The 24164-nt window shown below is 39.7% G+C and overlaps 2 protein-coding genes across 8 annotated transcripts; one reads left to right on the top strand and one right to left on the bottom strand.

Moving 5' to 3' along the window:
* The first annotated feature begins 571 nt into the window (after positions 1-571).
* Positions 572-15021, top strand: engl (endoglin, like). Of its 7 annotated transcripts, XR_006376321.1 has the most exons (18): positions 573-859; positions 2534-2654; positions 3247-3419; positions 4147-4284; positions 4496-4670; positions 5104-5275; positions 5375-5519; positions 6366-6558; positions 6810-6979; positions 8283-8438; positions 9734-9817; positions 9944-10192; positions 10505-11026; positions 11922-12066; positions 12145-12246; positions 12442-12628; positions 13435-13549; positions 14387-15021. XR_006376321.1 is itself a non-coding variant. In XM_044182491.1 (17 exons), exons 2-16 carry the CDS (start codon positions 2585-2587, stop codon positions 13545-13547), a joined length of 2607 nt encoding a protein of 868 aa, XP_044038426.1. In that variant the 5' UTR covers positions 574-859; positions 2534-2584; the 3' UTR covers positions 13548-13549; positions 14468-15021. The 7 variants fall into 7 exon arrangements, 6 of the variants coding, with proteins under 6 accessions (XP_044038428.1, XP_044038427.1, XP_044038429.1 ...); XM_044182491.1 differs by lacking the exon at positions 12442-12628 and having other exon boundaries at positions 574-859; positions 14468-15021; XM_044182490.1 differs by lacking the exon at positions 12442-12628 and having other exon boundaries at positions 575-859; positions 14477-15021.
* Positions 15022-16040: 1019 nt separating this feature from the next.
* LOC122869452 (zinc finger protein Gfi-1b-like) lies at positions 16041-20392 on the bottom strand. The gene is made up of 6 exons (XM_044182488.1): positions 20138-20392; positions 19038-19309; positions 18519-18688; positions 16773-16922; positions 16468-16633; positions 16041-16389 (listed from the first exon to the last, which is right to left on the bottom strand). Exons 2-6 carry the CDS (start codon positions 19294-19296, stop codon positions 16193-16195), a joined length of 942 nt encoding a protein of 313 aa, XP_044038423.1. The 5' UTR covers positions 19297-19309; positions 20138-20392; the 3' UTR covers positions 16041-16192.
* Positions 20393-24164: the final 3772 nt, after the last annotated feature.

The following is a 24164-nucleotide window of genomic DNA, read 5'->3' as shown; positions in this document are numbered from 1 at the left end:
AGTTCCCCCATTCAAACATGGAAAACGGAATCATTTGGGTTTTTGTATAAATGGATGGAACAAGAAAGCACTGCCAGTCTATGACATGCGATATAAGTGAATCTGAATCTGGCATAGCTGCAGTGTATTTTGTCTTATTTATTTCTCGTAGTGCTGTTTTCTTTGGAAATGTTAGATCATGTTGACCGAAAAGGAAGAATGTCTGCTCCCGAATCTTGAACAAAAAAGCAACATCTAATCTCAAAAGCAGAAAAATGGAAACTATGATCCATGTCATTAATGTCTCAGAGGGTCAGAGAGGACATAACATGTTTGTCTATGTGTGTGTTGTCCCTGTGTACTCCCCACCCTGCATTTCCCAAACATTTCACCTGCCAGTCAAACTCCCGAGGTCCACCCTTCTCCTCCTCCATCCCTCCCACCTGCCCCCCTCTTCCCCCCTTCTCTCCCTGCAGCCCTCCTTCCTGTTGCCATCTACGTTTGGAGACGTTTTGCAAGCCTTTTATTCCCTCTCCTCGCCATCTCTCTCTCCACTCTGTCACACCATCCCTCAGTCCCTCCCATTGCCCCTTTAATTGTGTCTTTACAACTGCTTCCCCCTTAAGTCCCACTCGATGTGTAAAATGAATTTCCAGTGAGAAATGTGTCACCTCAGCTGCATGAAGGTGGCCGACGCCACACGCGGCTGAAAGCTGAGTATTTTTGCGTGGTCCAAGATGTGGAGGGTGTGTGTGACTGCGCGGTTGTGTGTTTAGGAAATGAGGGGGGCGTGTGTTGAGTTGTGAACACAGCCCTCACAGTGAAGCCTGAAGCAACAGCTGGATCAGCAGTCCGCCTGTCCCTCCGTGCGGCGCAGCAGGTGAGTCCAACTTTTCTTCTCATGTTTAGTCTAGCAAATATTTGCTGAAAGAGTTTCAGGACTCCTGAAATGAACTTTAGACACCACAAATATAAACTAACACAAGCTGGCTTAAAATGACATTTTTCCGGTAATAACACACACATATTACCAGTGGAGGAAGAAGTACTCAGATCTTCTACTAAAGTAGAAGTAGCGATACCACAATGTAGAAATACTCTGTTACAAGTAAAAGTACAAAGTATTAGCATGTAACCTAAGGACCAAAAGTGAAAGTACTCATGCAGAATGTCCCATTTCAGAATAATGTATATTCTATTTTTGGATTATAATTATATACAAGTAAAGTACAAGTACCTCAAAATTCTACTAAAGTACAGACTTGCAGTACACCACTGTATCCGCACATTAGAAACCTAATGGTAGAAAGTTGTAGGATTTGTTTTATATATTATATATGTTATATTATTCAGCTATAGTATTTTCCTGCTGTTTGCATATAATATATATGGATTATTTAGGAATCTACTCATGAAATATCAGATGCAGATGAAACCGTTGCAGATTTCTGATTTAATATATTTCTCTTTAATTTATCGCTTGTTGCTCAAAGTTGAGCTTCTAACAGACTCACAACATTGTGCGTGCTAATAATCTTTTCTTTTTGACAAGAAGACTGATATTCATGTACATTTTGAAAGTTTGATGTACAAACAAAAACCGAAAGTGCATGCACATTCCTTGCCAGACTATGGAAGCCCATTTCTGTCAGTTAAAAACAAAAATAGATGTAAAATGAGTTGTGATAAAAATTAAAATGATCATAGTAAATCAAAAGTTTTACTTTTTATCTCTTAATTTTGATTTACTATCTCATAATTTTAACTCACAATCTTGTCATTTTGACTTAGTAAGTCAAGCGTTAGGGTTTGACTTAGTCAAAATATTGACTTTTTTTATACTATAATTTTAAAATCAAAATGTGTACTTTTTATCTAGTAATTCTGATTTGCTATGTCATAAATACGACTTAATCAGTCAAGATTTTGACTTATCCTGCATTTGTATTTTTATCGTGACTAACTTTACATCTTCATATAAACTAGCATGGTTGGTTAAAGAAAACATGATGAGTAGGGCTGCAACTAACGATTATTCTAATTATCGATTAAGCTGCCAGTTATTTTCTCAATTAACTGACTAATCAGTTTGTCTATGACGTGTCAGAAAATAGTGAAACACGCTCATTATAATTTCCCACAGCTCAAAGTGATGTATTCAAGTTGCTTGTTTAATCCGACCATTGGTCCAAAACCTAAATATATTCGGTTTACAGTCCTATACTGTATGACAAAGAAATCAAATTCTCACATTTGAGAAGCTGGAACAAGATCATTTTTGTTTGAAAACTGATTGAAACAATAAATCGATTATCAAAACAGTTGCCATTTGCACCTCTAATCATGAGACTAGATCACTTTGCTGCCATAGCACATATTATGTTGCTGTATGTGAAATACTGCAGCTCTCACAGACCTGCATATTGTGATAACACGGTTAGTTAGTTTGTCTAAAATGGAACTGACTGGGCCAATTCAGAAAGCACTGAAGACTAGCTAACATAATATGGTAGGCCATACACTTTATGTCTTATTGCCTGTTTCTGTTCACTAGGATGTTGCAAGAGGGGTCATTACATTAAGTCAGTCTAGTAGTGAAACGTTCATGATGCCTTCGCTGTCAGGGGTTGGATGGACTGTTTTCTCGCTCCTTCTGCTCGGGAAGAGAACAGCAGGTAAGAACAGTGGGACTTTCAGTTCAATTTTATTTATATAGCGCCAATTCATAACAAAAGTAATCTCATTAGAGCAGGTCTAGACGGTACTCTTTATAATATTATTTACAGAGAGCCAACAATTCCCTTGTCCACATTATCTTTAGACCGACGAAAATAATTACTGTGTTGTGAAGACATTAAAAGTATCAAATGTGGTATTTCCTCTGCTCAAGCAGCCACAAGTCAAAAGGTCTTTATTTTAAGTGTCAGAATGAAACTGAAAATTGTTAAATAGCTTCTTCTGGGAACTTTATCAGTCCCATCTGGCAGGGATTTAAGCTCAGCATGCGCGCATTAGTCTGCCACCCACACATCATAGCGAGGAGGAGAGCGATACAGTGTAAGAAGGCAGCTCACAGAAGGTCAGTTACGAGACCTGGCTTACTTTTGGGCCAGCGTGCCTGCATGTAGAAGAAACTGAGCATCGATCTAACTCATAACTCGTATTATTTGTTATTTGACATAGAGGATTATTGGTGTACACCCCACTGCAGTTATGGTTTAATTTTTTATAACACTTCATAGTCATGCATCTGCTGTTCTTCCTCAGCTCAAAGTGTGGAGGGGCGATGCTCTGTGGCTGGTCCAGTGGGGGTGCTACACCCTGTTCAGGGTCTGCTGGAGAGGTTTGAGGCTGGTCCGGGCTGTGCTGCTAGAGAACGCGGGAACAAGGAAACACATGTCATTGCAGTGGGGAGAGTGACAAACAGCCCCGAAAACAAGGTAATGAGCTCTCAGTTTCCAAAGAGATCATGGAACCCCGAAACCGACAAAATGTAGAAAAATGTTATTACGTTAGAAGTCAAAAATATAAAAGAATATATCAATGAATGATATTGTGGAGTGTAAAAATAAATATAAAGCTTTATACCACCAATTAGTTGATCAAGTTTTAATTTATTTTACTCTTCTATTTATCTTTCTCTATCTCATTTTATTTTTCAACTCCTTAGTTGAATTATTTTGGCACACACTGGAGATTTTGTGATGGAAACTGGAAATATATAAATATATAATATATATACGAAATAGATAAATGATTAAATGTGTGCCACAGCTCCAAAAGTAGGAAAACTAAGGAGTAAAAAAACAAAAACAATAATAAGAGTCAAGTTTTAATTTATTTTATTAACTAATTGATTGTAAAGGAAAGAAGTAAAAAGCTTTTTGCTTTTTTAGCAACTGATTGAAGGTTAATGGAAAAATCTAAGCGTTATATTTCTTTTCATACTTTAATTATTTAACCAGCAACATTATTTATTACTGTATTCAGTTATAATTTTGACTCTGATAACCTTTTACTACATTTTGTCAGTTTCAGGGCTCCATATAAAATATGTCCCCTCTTCTGTTGTACATACTGAACATGTATGAAGTTAGAACTCCATAATGACAGAGGACTGGCTTTATAACTAGACCACATCACACCCCTTTCCTCTTCTGTCTGCAGGTGACGGTGTTGCTGAAGCCTTTGTCTCTGTCCCCCTCACCTCTCAGGGCCCTCCACCTGCTGCTCAGCTCCAAGCTCCCAGTCACCTGGTGGCTGGAGGCTGAGAGACTGCCACCCAACCTCCCAGTGCTGGTGCAGGTCAGTCATAGTGTGCAGAAGAGTGTATCGCAATCTGCCCATCACATCTGTGTGATATAACATCCTCAATGTCACTACTAATTCTGTAGTGACATTGAGGATGTTTACATTTACATTTACTGTAAATGATATGTTCTATAATGCATATGCCGTTTTTACGTTACATCACTTCCTTTCCCCTGAAATTTTCTTCTTTGCCCTCGCCTGCTAGGTATCCTCAAACTCCAGTGTACAGTCCCGCACCCTGCTTTTGCATGTCCAAACAGTGCATTCGCTACCGTTTCATCCACATGCGCTGCACCGCTGGGCTCTGAAACACCATGGCAACCTGTCCTCTCTGACACACACAACACACGGCAATCGAGTCTACGTCCTCCTGGGAGAGGGTGAGCCACCAAGGAACCAAATATCATTGTGATGATAAATCATACTCAGTCATCATGCTATAGATGGTAGTTTGTAAGCAAAAAGTTCTGAAAGGCTAGCTGTTTCCCCCTGTTTCCAGTCTTTATGCTAAGCTAACCAACTGCTGCCAGGCTATAGCCTTACATTTAACAGACAGATAAGAGAGTAGTATCAATCTTTTCATATAACTCTCTACAAGAAAGCAAACAAACGTATTTCCCAAAATTGCACATGATTGTTTTAACCTAAACATCCGTGGTTTGGTACTCTGTAGGTTAAAATTCAGGTCACACTCATCTCCCCTCTCTGTTCTCAGACATAAAGCTTTGCTGAGGCCGGACAGATTGTGGAGAAAGATCTTGTGAAACTTACTTCCCTTTCAAAAAACCCTCTTGCTTTGTCTCCATATTACAGATCCAACCCTGCCTGCTGTGTGCCATCTGCAGTCCATGTTCCTCTCTCACAACTACATGACCTCTGACCTGCAGCCACAGGAAGTGTGGGGCTGCGCCGGCGAGCCAGCAGGTGGGATCAGCCCTGAAGTCCACGTGATCAGGCTCCATTCAGCGGGCTCAGGGCTCTGTGGGTGAGAACATGCAGCCTCGGAAAGTCCTGGAAAGAGCATATATGGCTGATGTACAGCCGTGCAAAGTTAAATCTTCTCCTCTCTCTCTGTCTTCTTCAGCTCTCTCCAAGTGGAGGTGATTGTCTCTCTTGTGCCCCTGGTGGCCAACTCAAAGACCCAGAAGGTTGTGCTGATTCTCAGCAGCTCGGTGCCAGTCAACTGGGCCATTGTTGCTCATGGTGTCCGGGGTCATATCTCTGTTCATGTAAGGGCCCCATCTCTCTTTGCTTTTCCAGATACCGGTTTAAGAATTTGTATCTGAATTTGTCAACTGATTATTAACAACTGCTGGAGAATCATTTTTTTAAAGATACAGCAAATTGACTGGAATGGATAAGGCTGTATTTTTCTTATTGTCAACAAAACCCATGAAAAGACCAAACTAACAATGAATTGATCCTACCTACAAGTATCGTCTGTGTAGCCAAAGCCTGATATAGCTTATTCCACTGTGCTCCATCTTCAGTAGGGAGAAATGGTACCACAGACAGACAGGTGGATTTGGTCTTTTCATGGGATTTGTTGGCAATGAGAAAAATATAGAATAATGCCGCTCACAAGCCGCTACGGCTAAATGTTGAAGTCAGCCAAAAGAAAAATTCCGTAAAACTAGGAAAATAGAAAAACTCCCAACTGCTCAAAAGCTCTTTTCACTACTTCTCATGTGTTTTATGGAGGTAATTTTGGATTGTTCAGGTGGTTATTAGGATAACAGTCAAGTATGATTTGGGGCGAGTTTGCCTTAAAAAAAACTTTTATCTCAGGCTGTCATGCTCAGCTGTGGTGGTAGCCACTTCCTCATCCCTCCTCAGCTCCACCTTGTTGCCCAAATTTGAATTTTAAGGCTGCAGTAAGTTGTAACTGACAAATGATTGAGAAGTGCATGAGACCAAACTCGCCTTTACAACATCTCTACAAAAGCCACAAACAGATAAAAGTCAGTTTTTCACATTTTGCATATCACGTTTTTGTCTTTTATGTCCTTAACTTGATTGTACTTTGATCAACTTTAATCATTTGCCTATGTATCTATTTCTCTCTCTCTCCATAGTCCTCCAACAGTGTATCCCCACCCTACCCACCTGAGCCTGACCTGACCCTGTCCAGTACACTAAACTCTGACCTGTCAACCATATCTGACCTTCTTGTGTGGGCCAGTGAGAGCGGCTACACCAAGGTGACCTCATACACTGAGGCTGACCTGGCCAATCGCTTTGTGATCCAGCTGGCTGGGGGCGGGACAGGTCAGGACCCCTGTGTGTCTCTTGTTTCCATCACTGTGTGAGTGACCTGAACGTTTCAGCTTTATTTTGTAATCCACCCTAGTTATTTTTTGATTTCCTTTATGTATAGGATAATTATTTGCTTGATCTTCTGCATCCCAGAATATTTCCATCAATGAATATATGTTGAATGAAGGGTATTGAAGTGTAAGTGCAGGCATTTAATGTCTCCGCATGGCTGCCTCTGTGTCTCCTCTTTGTATGTACCACAGACATGGTTGCAGTGATGAATCCTCTGGTTGTGAGGCTTCCCTGGGCTGAGGAGCACAGGCTGAGGCAGTGGCTGAATGGTGGAGGCAGAGCAGGAGGAGGCCAAGAGAGTTTCGCAGTGCAGTGTGAGGACGGACGCCTCAGCGTGACCGTGGACCAACACATCCTGCAGGTCTTCATACCTCAGTATTAGATGCAGCGTTAGATGTTAACAATTCATAAAGAAAGAAGCTAGTTACCACAACTTAATATAATCCAGTGGTTTCACAAAGACCATAATGCCTAGCAGCCACCTGTAGAAATTCAGTGTCAACATCAAATTAAGGTGTATTTAAATTTGTTTAAACTTCCAACAAAACTTAACTATAAACATCAATTAAATATACTAACCTTTTTTTTTAGGAATATCTTGTGAACATCATATTTAAGCTGCTTTTTTTAATTACCAATGGATCACATGCCTACGTGTAATATGGGAATGATGAACCAACTCTGCAGTTCCCCTCAGCCCTACGGAGTGTTTTAGTGTCTTTTTACTCATTATTTTGGTATTATGTTCTGCAACTTTACTGTTTTGGTTCACTCTCACCGCCGTCTTCAACCTTGCTTCAAGCAGCAGGCAGCTGTTTTCAGCAAAAAAAACAAAAACTCAGATAAACTCATTGTGTACAACTTGCCAAGCACTAAACAACAGACACACAAAGTTTGCTACTAGCTGGTGAACGTAGTGGAGCATTTAGTGGAGATCAAACTTTTTTAGCTAAAAGGAGAGGGAATATTGGACTCACATTCACCAGGTAGCCAGGTGTCATTGTAGTTGTTGATGTCTGATTCGATAAATGTTTGGTGTATCTGATGTTACATATATATGTGTTGAAGCAGCACTATTTTGATATGTAGCCTGTTGTATCGTCCAAATTTCTGGGTAGTTTCCCATCCAGAGTCTATGGAGGACAATGTCTGTCTGTTGGTGGTTGGTCCACCACTTTGGTCCAGACTCTCAGGATGAATTGTAATAATTTTGGTGATCTTCAGACTTTTCATCTAGCACCATCATCAGTTAAAAATTGTAAGTTGTCCAAAACTTTAGTTCATGATCATATGCAAAACTAATAATATTCCCATCAGCCTCAGCTGTACTTAGTGCTTAGTGCTAATTAGCAAATGTTAGCATGCTAACACACTAAACTAAGATGGGAAACATGGTGAACATTATACCTGCTAAATCAACATGTTAGCATTGTCACTGTGTACATCTTTCCATGCTAATGTTAGCATTTAGCTCAAAGCAACACTGTGCCTAAGTACAGCCTCACAGAGCTGCTAGCATGGCTGTAGACTCTCAGTCTTGTTAAAATGGTCATTTCTAGCACTAGTAGTTATTGTTTAAGCAGCTATGTGTACATCTTTCCAGTTATATAGAAAGATTATTCCATTTGAAAGTTAGGTGGTCTCACATCAGTTCTCTCCTTCAGAGCTTGTCTGTTCCAGTGGCAGCCGTGACTCTACGAGACTGGACGTGCCAGGCTCAGTCCAATGGGAGCCATTTCCTGTTGGTGTTCCCAGTTATTTCCTGTGGGACTGAGGGTCTGCTCCTGGGACAGTCCCGAAGGGTGCAGTACAAAAACATGGTGAGATAAGAAATTTGGGCAGAAAGGGATTAGAGAAAATTCATGTCTATTAAACCCTATGTTAAGTATATTTTACAGAATTCTATTCAATTTATTTATTTTACTCCATATGAATTTATAAAATAATCTATAGTATATATTTATTTTTTTGTACAACTTTGATATTGAGATTTGACAGATTTGAAATGGTTTTGGTTTGGTTCATGTTATAATTGTTTACATAAACCAACAGAAACAGAGGCAGAGAAAATTAGAGAGGTGGTTTGAGAATGAGGAAACAGCAGAAACCGAATGAGTGAAGCTTTTAGAGTGGGGGGGGGGTCTCTGAATTCAAAATAAGGTCAAAGTTTTTAAAAACAAAAATACAAAGCGCATAATGGACACTTGAAATTGTGGTAAGTGTAAGTTGTCCCCAGTGAGGCCCGTGACCCAGGTCATCATGACCAGAACAGCGCTGTGTTAAAGCCTCAAAATGGCAAATTAAGTGAGAGAAAATTTCAGTTCAGAGGCAGCAAATTGGAAGGAGGGATGATGCAGAGTGATTTCAAGGAAAGTGGAAAAGAGACAAACAACAGAGGCAGGAGGTGTATGTGTTGAAACACTGAATGAAAAATGTGTCAGAGTCTATAATGTGTAAAAATATATGTTTCTTTCCTCTGTCTTGCCGACTGTAATAATCAATATTCAAATTACTGCCGCATTTTGCACTAACTGCCATCGAGAGAGAGAGAACTCTGGCTTAAACATGAGTAACTGGAGTTACAGTATTCCAAACGGGATGAAATAAAAGCATGGATGACTTTTTCCAGGTTTTTTAAGTGGAGAAAGCAGGACTGTAATATTACGTAATTAATACAGATGAGCTTAGTGGAGTACCGAATAATAATAATATCAATAATAATATCAATAATAATCTCTGATTTATTGTCGTTTAGCTGCAGGAAATTGTTTGGACATCCAGCCCTTAATCTCGTCAAGGCAGTTAATGAGAGTGACAAGATTTCTATTATATCTGGGTGTTCTTGGTACATACAGCTGGGTGTCATTGGTGTAAAAAGGAAAATTAATATTATTTGTGAATGATGTCTCAAAGAGGAAGCATGTAAACAGAAAACAGCAGTGGACCTAAAACTTAGCATTACCAATAACAATAGAGAATGTTATTTTTAACCTGTGATCTTCTGATGGCTATTTAGAGTGAGAGCCAATGCAGAAAACTGGGCTTACATAGTTGCAATGAATCATCTCATACAGTAGACCATTTTGTTTCCCTCTTCTCCCTCCTCTCTGGCCAGGTGTTATTATGGAGAGACGAGCCTCAGACCATTCTGGCACTGAATGAGACAGAAAACAAGTCCAAAAGTCCACTCAGCATACATGTGAGATATCTGTGTATATGCATATGTCTGTGCATGTGTGTATGTCTACCTTCATTATGGTAAAATAAATCTTTTCCATTGTTCATTCAATATTTGTAACTTGTACTCTCCTGTATCGCCTCTCAGTTCAGCTGTATGGCTGCAGTCCCCACCCTCCCCGGCCCTGCCAACGGTGATGATGTCGATGTTAACACTACTGAGGCAGGGCTGGTCCCGTGGGCACCCGAGGGTCCTTATCCAGGACTGAGCCACCTACCAACACCCAGACACAGATCTGGGCCTGTTCTTATTTTGAAGCTTTTTGTCACTGAGAGCTACGAGCAGGAGCGGATTGGCCCCTGTGTCATCACTGCAGACCACCGTGTCTTTGTTGAGGTCTGTTTGTGTGTGTAGTATATTTTCCGTGCTTATTTGCCTTATTTTGATGCACACTGTCAACACCAAATCCTTCAAAGTCAAGTCATTGGTGGTGATTTTTCATTATTCTATTCTAATAAACATCTTTATTACTGCAAATTATGTGTATGAGCTACTCTCAGCACTCACTCTGTTACCAATAAAACTGACAAACTAACTTCATGGTGCATCATTACATTCCTTTGATCCTGTTCATATCATACATCTTGTCCAAACATTTAACTACAATTTGTCTTCTTCATCAGTGTTTTGTTATCTGTTGTACTGCAGATTTCAGCCAAAGGGCCCTTCGCAGATGTCTTGGAGGTGAAGTCATGTGTGATCTCTCCTCTGTCAGACCCAAAAAAGTCCCGTTTCTGGACTGTCATAAGCGACGGCTGTTCCTCAGACCCCTCACTGACCCTTGGTGCAAAGGCAAAAGTTGAAGAGGAAGAAGAGGCTGAAGGTGATGGTGAACTGGAAGAGGAAAAGGAAGAGACAGAAGGTCTGGTAAAAGTCAGAACTTATGACAGAGATGGACATGTCTCACTCCGACACAAAGTTGAAAGAAGAGCAGGAGAAGCACCAGAAAGGAGTAGCAAAAGTATGGGAGCAGAGGAGGAGATACAGCCCTTGAGATTTAGTTTCATCCTCCGGCCAGTTTATAATGACTCTATGCAGTTCCTCCACTGCAGCCTTCGCCTTTGTGTCTCTGACTCGACAAGAGGGGAACCCATGAAGGAAACCGTAAAGAGTGACTGTCATGGTGGGCTACGTATCCCTCCACTCGTATCTAGATCGCCCAGACATCAGGTACAGAAACAATTTACACACTAGGGCCACATTTCACAGCACAAAACAAAAGCAGAATAAAGCATCCTGTCAAATGCAGGAACATGAAACATTAAAGGAATAGTTTGACATTTGGGGAGATATACCTATTCGCTTTCTTGTCAAGAGTTAGATGAGAAGGTTGGTACCACTCTCATCTGTGAATGCTAAATATAAGGCTGTGGCCAGCAGTCGGTTAGCTTAGCTTAGCATAAAGACTGGAAACAGGGGGAAAGAGCTAGCATGGCTCTGTCCTAAGGTAACAAAACCTGCCTAACAGCACCTCTAAAGCTCACTAATAAACATGTTGTTTCTGTTTTGTTTAATCTGTACTTTCTTCTGTTTAAAACTGAAATGTAAAATTGACACGTTGTGGTTATGTGCCAGATTATTTCTTGGCTGGGAGCAGTAACTTCCTGGAACCTTAGCTGGTTGCCTGGTAATCTCACAGTGACGACAAAACTCCAGCAGTGTTGGTAGGTGTATTTTTGTTACCTTTGGGCAGAGCCAGGCTAGTTGTTTCCTGACTTTAAGCTAAGCTAAGCTAACCGGCTGCTAGCTGTAGCTTCATATTTACCGTACAGACGTGAGTATCGATCTTCATATCAAACTCTCAGCTTGACTCAAACATGTTGACTATTCAGTGGCTGACAGACCTCAAGAAGGTTTGGTTGTCTGTGCAAGTTTATATCATATGTAGGAAATGTAAAAGCTAAAAAATAAAAGTTCTGCAGTAAGAAAAAGTTATAGGATTGTAGATAATTATTTATCTTGTCTACTTAGTATTGAATTACAATTTGTGCTTTGTAACACTCTCATGTTCACCTGCTGGTATCATAGCACTGCAAGGTGGTAACAGCATGTATTCCCATCTCAGTGTGAGATGAGAAACCTCTCCAGGCCCATGGTGGTCACACAGCCCATTAGCTCACTGGCACCCAAACTGCTGAGGCCCCCTGCTGGCCAGAGAACCAAGAGACTGAGTGTCTCCCCACGGGCCAGTCCAGACCCAGAGCACAGCCGTGAGTATCATTTATCTGGTCATTTTTCAATGTTACTGTGAGACTATTTAACCTCCCTCATGAACACTCTGTTTCTAGGCTCTGTGGTGCAGACAGGACCACTGATGGGAATTGTCTTCGTTGCCTTTGTGATGGGTGTCAGTATGATGGGGGGGCTGTGGTGCATCTATTATTACACAGGTAATGAGATCAGCTTCCTTCTGTCACTGAAAAGTTATGGTGACCAATGCATTATCATCCACAGTAATCCACAGTAATTATCATCATCATATCCATTAATGTCTGTTTTACTATTGTTGATCACTGATTAATGTAACACAATAGTAATTCAACACACAGCCTGTTTAACAAAAGCTTTTGCATTTGTTATTTTAGCAGGAAAATTTAGGTTTGGGGGAATTTGGGGATTTTTGGCTACTTATCCAGAGTCAGACGAACACATGCTGCTGTTTTAGCCATGCTAGCAGCATGACTCAGACGACATGGATGGCAATGTCGGTCCACCACTTTGGTCCAGACTGAAATGACTCAACAACTGTTGGATGGGTTGCCATGAAATATGGTACAGATATTCATTTCACTCTCAGGATGAATTGTAATAACTTTGATGATTCTCTAGCTTTTCCTCTAATACCACCAGAGTTGTTATTTGTCCAATACTTTGGTTTATGACCAAATACCTGCAAAACTAATGACATTCCCATCAGCCTCAGCTGGACTTTAGTTTAGTGCTAATTAGCAAATGTTAGCATGCTAAAATGCTAAACTCAGATGGTGAACATGGTAAACATTATACATCAGCTAAACATCAGCATGTTAGCATGCTAAATTTAGCATTTAACTCAAAGCACTGCTGTGCCTATAGTGTCTCACAGAGCTGCTAGCATGGCTGAAGACTCTTAGTCATGTTCAAAAGTCTTTAAACGCAGCTGTCTAGTTGTCTGGATGTCTATGGGATGGAGCAGCACCTCCAATTAAAAGTAGGGAGATACACTTTTAACATATGTATTTACATATTCATAAAGTCATCAGAAATGTATATCACATTAGACATTAACATTGTGCTTCCAAAAGATATTCAGGAAATTGGTATAATTGTGAAAACATTTCTTCGTTTTAGGCTAGGCTACAAATGGACACCCTCCATAGGAAAAATAGTTATAAACCCCCATAAGTAAGTTCTGTGTCAGGTTCATCCCCTTTGAACCACCACCAATTAGTATCAAAGACATTTCAAAAATAAAATAAATGAGGATCTTGCAGGTTACACTAATACACTAAACATCTACTCTTTATAGTTGATGGTATTTTCTATCTGTGGTTGTGTGGAGACATTATAAAGGGACTATATAAATGCATTTTTTGAAGGACCATGCCCAGGATCACTTGGAAGAGAAGGTCATTTAACAGATCAGGCTCATGGAGTCCACAACATCTGGAATCCACCTTCACTGTCTGATCAGTCCTCCAGCTCCGTGTAGAGGTAAGATCTGATAAGGACGGCTGATATGAACATTCACAGTTTTCATGACAGTGTCTAATCATTGTCCAGTTTTTGACCTCATTTGAATTCTGTTATTTGCCTTTCGTTGCAACACAACTCATGTATGAAACAGGTGATTGAAAGACATCTAATTGATTCAAATCAATTTATATAACATACCTATTGATTATGTCTCATACCTGTGTGTTTATGATATTGTTGCTTAAAAGTTAAAATCTCTTTTTATGTATATGTTGTATTTCTCGGGAGCTGTAATATTTAATTTCAAATGCTGCCAGTTCTTCCAAAAACAAAGTCATTTCAGTTCAATCAAATACTTAAAAAAATACTTATACTAATACAAGTACTGGGCTGACAGCTTTTTTTGGGTGCTGATTGGGCTGCCATTGAAGGAATACACTGCCTCTTGGTAGCTATCATCAGTTATAATCTTATTATTTACTTTTGTGTTATGAGTTCATCTATGTTTAGTTTATATATTTATTTTTTGTATTGACACTAAGCACCATCCAAATGATGAAAAGAAATGCCAATTGCATCATATTACAGACAAATGCATATCAATGTTGCCATTGCCAGTCAGAAGTGTATTTACCACCACAATCCCCTTTGTTCAAATTTAACACATTTTTAGAAGCTTACAGAGTAAAACTGTACGGGTTACTCCAGCTGGGGTGTCAAAGCGGTGTATTTAAAATAAACTGTAGTGGTTAGAAGCACCGGCAGTTCCAGAAAATATATCAGCATTAGGCGAGCACCTGCAGATTTCAATGCCAGATAGGTCTGAACAATTTTATTCTTTTATCGCTTTCTCAGGATTTCCTCCTGCAAATCTGAAAAAGAACTGGGACAGAGGTTCTAACAACTTACTTGTGTGTGTGTGTGTGTGTGTGTGAGCGAGCACAGCTGCCTGTGTGTGCAGAGCCGTGTTTGTGCAGTTCTCCTCGCGAGTGTCGTTCATCGCTGTGCAGCAGAAATGCGAGAGGACTGGAACCATGTGAATACAGTAGCACTTACTCATCGCAGCATTGTGACAAGTCAGATGTTTGATTCAAAGTGAAACATTGTTAGATTGATTGTTTGATGCTGCAGACAAGTCATTTCAAAACTTGCAGCGAATTGGCACATGAAGAGGCCTTATCTGGATTCAACAGGATCTAAACCTGGTTGGAGTGACTCAAACAGAAACCACATCATCGTCGCCTTTAGAGACAGAATACAAGGTCAAAGATTAAGAGGTTACTGTGTGTGCCTGTTCGAAGACTCAGTGTTTTACAGTCATTTTCACTATTTGTAACTGTGAATCAGCTGGTTATCAAAACTGCATTTATCTGTACGTGAAGTATTTTGTTTATGTTGGAAAAAAGATGTATTAAATGAGCTAAGAGCCACGCTGATTTGCTGTTTCACTCTCAAATCACATGCAACCCAAATAAAACAAAGGAAGTTAATGTGTTGTGAATATGTATACACAGTACTGAAAAATATATTAATTTATTTGTTAAAGCAATAATAAATGATTTCTGGCAGCAGAGCATGCTGTAAACACAACAAGCCAACAGTTGCCTATTTACACATCCAGCAGAAACAGAGCGATGTTAATTTGGAGTCATGTTGCTGTCCACCTGATGAATGTAACTTCAGTGTTCACTCTCATTTTAGCTTTGTTTTGTTCTCCGCTAACTCCAGAGAAAAATACAGTTAAATGCTGCGGTATGTTCACCAGCTAGTCGCTAATTGTGTTCTCGGTCGTTGGGTGCTGGGCAGGTAGTGTTCAGTGGGTTTTTAGAGCTTTTTTGCAACAAAAACAAATCTACCCAGTTTTGCAAGAAACAAACCTAATGCGAGCAGTGAGAGTGAACCAAAACATTAAAGTTAGGTCCATAAAACCAAAACAATTAGCTGAACAAGGGTTAAATGCTCCACAGAGCTGAGGGGAACTGAGTTGGGTACTAATTATTTGTGGGCACGTCACTATAAGCAACTCCTTTCACATTACATGTAGATTTTGAACCATTGTTAATATGAAAATATTGATAAGTGCAGCTTTAAATTTTAACTTTAATTTTTAGAAAGTAATTTCAAAATAGACATCCTGTACATGCGGTAGTGGAAGTACATCCTGTGAGTGCTATCATCATCAGTCATCTCTGTCGGGAGCCCAGCTGCAGTGTATTAAGGATGCCCGCTTCATTCAATAATGGAAGAATCACACACATGCGCACAAACTACAATCACATTCGCACAACTTTCTGAGGTCGGGATGATGTTACTCCAAGAATACTGTTGCCTGGCACAAAAATAACCCAATTATCATTTGAGTTTTGGCAGTGAGTTTCCTGAAAGATGCCTGCCTCACCATGTTTTATGGGCCTGTGAGGATTCTTCCTAGATTCCTGCTAAACACACACATCTACAACACAAACAGTGGAGCTTTTTAAATTCAAAAACACAAACCAAAGGGATGAAATAACCTCTTTACACAATCAAGTTTTATTGATATTTACCTTCCATTTTAAGCATTTTACTTGATGCATTTTTTGTTTATAATTCTGAATGATTGAAAATTATTTACAAATTCCATTTCTCCCAGTTTTGCCATCACTTCATTGCTTCATGGACTCAGCTTTGAGCGTACATGTCTCCATAGCCACACTGCGTCTCTTGGTGGCGCTGTAGGTCAACCCTGCGCTGGAAGCTGTGCTGACAGCCGGGGCAGCTGAACGGCCGGTAGCTGCTGTGTTTTCGGCTGTGGGTGATGAGGTTGGAGCTTTGGCTGAATCCTTTACCACACAGCTTGCACACGTGTGGTTTCTCACCTGAGGGGAAGACCAGAGAGGTTGGGTGTGTTTCAGAGTTGGAGTCTGAACATTTAACAGCATTGTTTATTCACTCACCTGTGTGTATGAAGGTGTGTTTCTTCATGTCTGACTTCTGGTGGAACCTTTTGCCGCAGTACTGGCAGGGGTAGGGCCGCGTGTCCGAGTGGATGAGGAGGTGTGTGGACAGGGTGGATGAGCGCTTGAACACCTTTCCACACACCTTGCAGTCAAAGCTACGCTCCTGTATACACATACATAAGAACACATGCCCACACACATTAAGACAAACCAGTGTTTCTCTCTGAACTCAATGACTCATGACTTTGTACTGTAAATGATACAAATATCGCTTGTGTAAACATTCTCACTGTGTACTGTACCTTAGCTCTGCCACATCTGCCAATCGTTCTGAAGCCAAAGGCCATATGGGTCATGTCTGTGGCTTTGGGTGATCGTATCAATGGGACAGAGAGGTTGTTGCAAATGTGGGCCTGCAGGCCACCTCCTGATATTAGCACTTCTGAAAGAGACTGAGGGAGACAGAGAGAGAGCGTGAGAGGCAACAAGTGAAGAAGAAAAAGATGAATTAAATAGTTTTTGGGAAATATATAGCCTACACTTACTCGCTTTCTGGCGGAGAGTTAAATGAGAAGATTGATACCATTGGCGGCCCATTTTCTGTCCGTCAAATATATAGCTACAGCCAGCAGCCAGTTAGCTTAGCTTAGCATTAAGACTGGAAACAGAAGGGAAAAGTCATCCTACTCTGTTCAACAGTAACAAAAAACACCCACCAACACCTCTGAAGCTCACCAATTACTATTTCTTGAATGGAATCAGTAACTTCCTGTTTAGAGCCAGGAAATAGCCAGAGACACAATCCCCTGTAAAATGTCGAATTCTCATTTTTACACTTTAGTTTTTGTCTGGATTTAAAAAAAAAAAACGAGATTTAAACTTTGTTAGTGAGCTTTAGAAGGGCTGATAGGCTTATTTTGGTACTCTCAGACAGAGCCAAGCAAGCCTTTTCCTTCTGTTTCCAGCCTAAATGCTAAGCTAAGCTAACTGGCTGCTGGCTGTAGCTTCATACGTAGTTACTGCACAGACAGAGAGTGGTATCAATCTTCTCATCTCTCTCTCTCAGCCGGAATGTGAATAAGCACATTTCCCAAAATGTCAAACCATTCCTTTAACAGAGGAGCAAGACCTGGTTGGACTGGTTGATATATTGACCGATATTAGCTTATTGCAGATATATCTGTATAGTGGTATCACTGTATGTGTCAGCCGATAAATAACAAGAAATGCCAAAGATGTCATTTAGAAACAGTGACACCATTACATAGTTCGTCCACAAGAGAGCAGTTTATTTTTCAACTAGGCCTATATTTATTTTTATATATACTAATATAGTTATAACTATTTTTCAACATATCATGGTCACAATTCTTTAACAGCCAAATTTAAGGGAATCTTATCAAAACTGTTAAAATGAAATGAAATTAGCTGATATATTGTATAGATATTGCTATCAGTATCAGTCATTGCAACGCCAAACAAAACATTCCTGACAAAGGTTTCAGTGTCAATGGGAAGAGATTAGTTTGAATAATTTGTAAAGACACATTACAAATGGTTTTTTACTATTCCCAAACAACTATATCTCAACTTTTGTAAATTCAATTTACAAATGTATGCAATGACTTGTATTTACTACTAATGATCAAAATGTCATTGTTTTTGTAGATTTTTTGAAACAACAGGCTGTTCTATGGAGCAAAAATAGAGCATAAGTTATATATGCACTATTTTCACTCCAAAGTTTTCACTCTGTGCAGAAGTAAAATAGTGCAGACCAGTTATCTTTTTGATATTGCCACTTTGTTCACAAAATCTCTCCACAAAAACAAGAAGAATTGCAATCATTCTCCTATAGAACAGCACAGACTGCACTCACAGATTTTATTTTACACCGAAACGCTCTGCTGTGTCACCCTCTGACATGTTGCCAGGTTCTGTGTCGTGCCAGCTAATTTTTAGCGTTATTCCTCTTTTCGTCATAACAGGCGATAAAGACAGAGATAGTGAAGACGTGTGTCGCTTCTTACAATCCAGAGGCCTCCTACCTTTTCACAGAGCGGACAGTTGCTGACAGGGGATTTGAGGTCAGTGTGCGCTGTGTGGTTGAGTAACATGAAGACCAGTTTCTCAAGTTCTCTCTCTCTTTCAGATGCATGGTGTCTGTCTGCTGACCACAGCGAAACTGGCAGAGGAGCGTCTCTGTTCTCCACAGGGGCTTTTGTTAGAATACGAAAGGATGATGATGATGGGAATGTTTTTAGTTTACAGAGAATGGTTAAAAATGAGAATCATTAGCTGTTTTTAGGGTGGCATTGAGTGTACAAAAATGAATCCTGAATATTGAGTTGCACATTCTTTTACAAAACTAATGTCTCCAATAACTCAAAGCCTCCTCTTATCTTGTCATCTTCTTCTCTCCGTAAGACTGAGTAAATTGAATCAGTGACATCAACAACACTTTCACATGCCTTCCAAAGAACACATATTGTATACTTACTGCACTTTTATTACAATTTCACAGTCACAAAAAAAAGTATTCACAGCTGAGAGAAAGTGTTGGGTACCTGAATGCCAAGAATCATCTGTTGGTGCACTGTGAGACCGGACTGCCATCCCATCCCATGGTGAGCAGGTTTCAGCCAGGAGGTCTTTGACCCCTAACATGGGGGACTCTTCATCTTCAGGATACCTCCTGTCCTGTCTCATCTCATGCGGCACAGGCTGGTTGGCAGAAGGTTGGGGCTGGGAGTGTTGTCTAAAGAAGTCCTTAGATGGGCCAAGGAAATGAGTCCTTTTGCTCTTGACGAGGAACGACCGCGGCATGGCAGAATGGTGACTGAGGGAGTTGATGGAGAACAAGGTAAAAATCCTGCAGAATAAACCTACAAGAGTCTGAAAAGTCAGCTCTTTCATGTCACTTTTAGAGCCTCACACACCCAGATGTCGCACACCTGTTGGTACATGTTCAGTTACAATGCCAAAGCTTGAGGTTTCCTTAACAAATACAGCCCGCCACCTGCACAAAAGTTTCAGGGCTTTCATTGAGGATATACCTGCTGTGGTGTTGTCAGACAACTTCTAAACTGACAATGTTGTACAATTTTATACTTCCTTTTAAAATGCATATACCCTATTTAGACATTTATAACAACAGCAGAATGATTTTAAATTTGGGGATTATATTTCCACATTACCCAAATTAAACAAATCAATGACAAAATGCTAAATGTATTAATTTATCATAAGATATTTGGCAAGTCATTTCTTGAAACTGCTTTGGTGCTAGTTGATTTTAACATGATATCAGATCACGAGGTAAACAAGAAAGAGGAAAGCCTGAAAGAAAAACTAAAAGACAACTCAAGAGAACTACGCTGCAGACTAGTTAACTCCTTTTCCCAAACTTGTTTCAGATTTTTGCCAGCAAATCTTCATGGAGATTTTGTATGAGCCTCTGTAATAAAGATGATTAATTAATTTACTAACCTCCTGATCATGTAAAATAATATTGTTTACAACCTAAAGTTGTACAGAAGAAGTTGTAGTGCACCAGTAGATTCAATTTGCCATGCTGTAGGCACATAAAAAAATGTTGAAAAACTTAGAAATTGAATATAACCTTGATACTATAACAGTGAGAATCCAGCAGAATTGCTGATCTTACCTCTGTATTGCGCAGCTGAATGTTGAGAGTGTCTCTTCTGACTTTGTTGCTGGCAACGTCCTCTTTTCTCTTTCTCACACCCATTGACTGAAGACATGACACAAAGAGATTTGATTTGATTTTGAACGGCTGCTGAGAATTGTGGGACTGGATGCATGGGAGGGGAAAATGCCTAAAAAGAGTTGAATTGAAATTACAAAGTAATTAAAAACATTTGAAAATAAATAACTTCAATAAATATTCTCCTCATTTCAAGTAAAAACATGACAACATCTCTGTCTTGTTCAAAGGTTTGGGTCCCACTGAATAAGATGTCGTGACACCAAAGTCAAGATGAAACCTTATTTAGTGGGACTAACTGATCACTGATTTAGCACAATAATGTTCATGTGGGTGGACTCATAAATACACTGAGCATCCTTTGGAAAGTTTGAATATCTCATTGTTCTCATGTGAACATGTGGACCTTTACTATTGAGGTGGCATTTACACATTACACTTTTTTTAACCTGTCTGTGTGTGTGTTTGTGTGTGTGTGTGTGTTACCCAGCCATCCCACACAGTTCCATCTGTGAGAGATGGCTGAGGGAGATTTTTTTCTTTTTTCACCAACTTCATCTAAAGCACTGAACTACAACCTGTCCAACCTTTTTGTCAGGAAGACATGATGATTGATTAAAGCGTATTCGTTTTTAATCTGTTATCATTTACAAGCCATTACAAGTCAAATAATGAATTATGTGCTGAAAATATTTTAAAAGCTGTAATTGCAAATATTTACCGCACATTCACTTGCTGATGAGTGGTAAAGTTGTATTTATGATAATTTAAGAACGTGTACAGTTTAACACTCGTAGCAAAAGAAAAAAGTGCCAAATGGTAATAAAAAAAAAATGTTATCTGAGTCATCATGCCGCATGTGGCTTGTCAATACTACTTGCAAAGTTCCTCCTTCTTCTTCCTAACACGATATGAAGTATCCGCCCCCTGAACACACTTACCAGAACATAGCATTAGCAGCAGCTAACTACACTAGCCAGCAACTACCTGGCCAACAGAAAACCAGCCAATTCTGCGTCATCTTGCTGTACTGACATTTTTTAAACACCACTGGCTCACACAGCCTTTAAGGGTGAAGGCTGGTGGGCCGGAGATGCCGTGAACAGATTAGAAATAAACAATACAGCCAGAAAGCAGGATCTCTGCAGATACACACTAATACGGTCTAGCAATAACAACCATAAGTAAAAGGGCCATAAGTAATGATTGACTTAAATAATTGGGGTCAAAGGGGAGACCACTCATTACAGTGTGCATTTAAACATTTACTAATGATCATTTACAAATGTGTGGTCTTCAAAGTTCCTCACAATTTACACATTATCTGGAAATGTACAAATGAATAATTTATTAATTAATTATAAAGCTTTTCTAAGACCCAAATTAATAGATAATACAATATTTAATAAAGGTAATGAAACCATTTAGTCTTAAAGCCAAATTTGTAATTGGAATGGAATAAGATTGTGTCGTATCTAACACTAGGAGAATTATAAACCTTTCCTCCCAAAAAGAAAAAGGTAAATAAAAAAATAGAAACATTGAAGAAAGAAATGAAGTTTCACTGCAACCTCAAAACACACTTGCTGGAAATCAACCATAAAAAGCTACTCAGTACTTGAGCAGTACAAACTGATTACTCATGCCACTACATAACCACAATAACACAACTCACTCCGACATGAGTGGGGTTTATTTGGTAGAAAAAATGCAGTATGTAGCTTTGGCCAAATCTCTGGTTGCTCTCAATTGTTCAAAACTGAAATACTGTGCAGTGTGTTTCTAGATGAATTAGCGTTTTTTTTTTTTTTTTTCCTGGAGCCGCCTGTGTCAGGACCCCCACTGCGACAACACAGAGTCCTCATTGAAGTGAATGAGGGGGCCTTGTTGGGATGGTAAGATGCAGACTATTCCTTTCAAGTTCTCTCAGAAAAAGGAATCCACATCGTTTAAACTCTAGATGACCTTTGTTTCAATATCACACTATTGCTTAAGTCGTCCCCACACTTTTCCTGATTGGAGGAATGGCAGCCATAAAAATAAATATACTACTATGTCATTGTTTGAGTGTGCAAGTGTTTCAATAAATGCAGGTTACACTGTTCTAATGGAAGACAAACTAAAAAAACAAGAATACAATCCTTTGAGGGAATTTCTTCTTAAATATTTTATCTACCCAATCAGACACTAGACTGCAGTAGAATAACACTATCATTAAATACACAAATCCCTATTACTTTATCTTCTGACTAACAAAGCTACCATTTCTTGACAAGACAACAAAACAATCTTCCTTTAACAATCACTAAAAAAAGGCAGTTTTCTTTACTTATGAAAAAGTATTTTGCAAATACTTATCTGTTGTCAAATTATGTCAAGTAATGACTTCTGAATCTGACCTCAGATTGAAATCAAATCATCAAGGGCCGCATATGAACTGAAACCATAACATTTCTCAATGTGGCTGTATTTTTGCAAACATCTCACATGACTCCTGGTGTGAGCAGTGTAACATGGAGCTGTGTTCACCTTGATGTGCATGAAGAGAGGCATGTCAGAGCACTGTGGCTGATGTGGTGGGGGGCTTGCAACCTTCTCCCAGGGGCTGTCAGGGAGAGCAGACGAGGAGTGCAGGGAGCAGAGACGGGCTGGTGGGTTTGGTGGGTTTCTGCATAATTTGTTTTAGGGGGTTCGGGGGCTTCTTATTCCCCAGATGGTGGTAGAAAACTGCCTTTCTAGGAACCTGAAACTCGGGGAGGAGGGGGAAAAGGGAGTGCGAGTGTAGTCAAAAGCTCATTGCCCCATTGCTTTGTTTCTGATGTTCACTTACCGTGTTATGACTTTTTAAATCTGACTACGTATGGTAATTATGTGGGAGGAAGGTGGTATGTGTGTGATATAAGTTACCTGAGGTGTTGAATATATACACGTTAATAAATGCTACTTATAAATTACTATATTAACATTGAACAAATCCTCCCATAAACTTTTCGCCAAGAGTAGAGGAAAGCTGTGAGCTGCCATCCAACCTTCCATCAAACGTCGTCTCTTTTCACAACTGTTTCCAACACTTATATACACTATATGGTGGGATGCAAGGTTTCTTTTTAGTACTAACACCTCTCAAACAAATACAAGCGTGTGAATTATATTCACTATTTTATTAGTAGCATAGGGTGGCTAAAGTTAGCTAATGTTATTGAACTTTAGATACTGACGTATAACAGAACTAGAAAAGTGCCCTCAGTAGACCAAACTCATGAGCCCCTCCAGGAATACACCGGGCGGAGATAATTACTGAGTCAAACAGAGTAGATGTCATTTCCTGTATTCTAGTGCCTTTTAAACACATGGTTGATACTTTCACCTGGCTTTACTAGCATGAGAAAATGATGGGTACATTTTGTAATTTCATCCAGAGTAAAGTGTTTGGCCCCAGATCAAACGTTCGAAGATATTAAAAAGCTAAAAGTACAGAAATTCTCTTTATGTTTGCATGCAATTTCTATTAAATGAATTTCTTTAATGTTATCAAATCAATGAGTAAAGTGGAAAGGACAAATGTAGTCAAATTGCCCCTATGCATTCTCCAATAAACTACATTCAACTTCCAATCATTTCTACTACTATGAAGAATCACCAGGACCTGAGACCTGTGTCTGAAAGCTAGATTATGTTGTTAGCCAGTTATCTTGGTGGCTTTGTTTGCGCGCACTTTTTTTTATTGCTGTTGTTGTTAATACCCACACCCACCCGACCCGTTATGAAAGCCAATCCGCACCGCCCGACCCGCAAAATTTTTGCGTTAATCAACCAACAGAACCTGACCCGACAACTTGCATCATAGTAGCAAGTAACTTCAAGGTGCTGATACTGCTGCTGGAAGCAGCTGGGGAGCTGTTCAGAGTTTTCTCTTTCTCCCCCGCTCACATGGGAAGATCTAGGCTAAATAAAAACAGTGAATTTT

Source organism: Siniperca chuatsi, linkage group LG21 (genome assembly GCF_020085105.1).
Source record: "Siniperca chuatsi isolate FFG_IHB_CAS linkage group LG21, ASM2008510v1, whole genome shotgun sequence".
Lineage (NCBI taxonomy): Eukaryota > Metazoa > Chordata > Actinopteri > Centrarchiformes > Sinipercidae > Siniperca > Siniperca chuatsi.
This window is presented reverse-complemented; position numbering and strand designations above follow the sequence as displayed.

Excerpts from the sequence above, each read along its gene's own strand:
- engl (XM_044182491.1), top strand. The coding sequence starts at position 2,585 with ATGATGCCTTCGCTGTCAGGGGTTGGATGGACTGTTTTCTCGCTCCTT. Across the intron at positions 4,285-4,495 it reads ACCTCCCAGTGCTGGTGCAG|GTATCCTCAAACTCCAGTGT; the intron begins GTCAGTCATAGT and ends CTCGCCTGCTAG. Across the intron at positions 12,067-12,144 it reads TCCAGACCCAGAGCACAGCC|GCTCTGTGGTGCAGACAGGA; the intron begins GTGAGTATCATT and ends CTCTGTTTCTAG.
- LOC122869452 (XM_044182488.1), bottom strand. The coding sequence starts at position 19,296 with ATGCCGCGGTCGTTCCTCGTCAAGAGCAAAAGGACTCATTTCCTTGGC. Across the intron at positions 18,689-19,037 it reads AGATGATTCTTGGCATTCAG|CCCCTGTGGAGAACAGAGAC; the intron begins GTACCCAACACT and ends TTCTAACAAAAG. Across the intron at positions 16,923-18,518 it reads ACTGTCCGCTCTGTGAAAAG|TCTCTTTCAGAAGTGCTAAT; the intron begins GTAGGAGGCCTC and ends TGTCTCCCTCAG.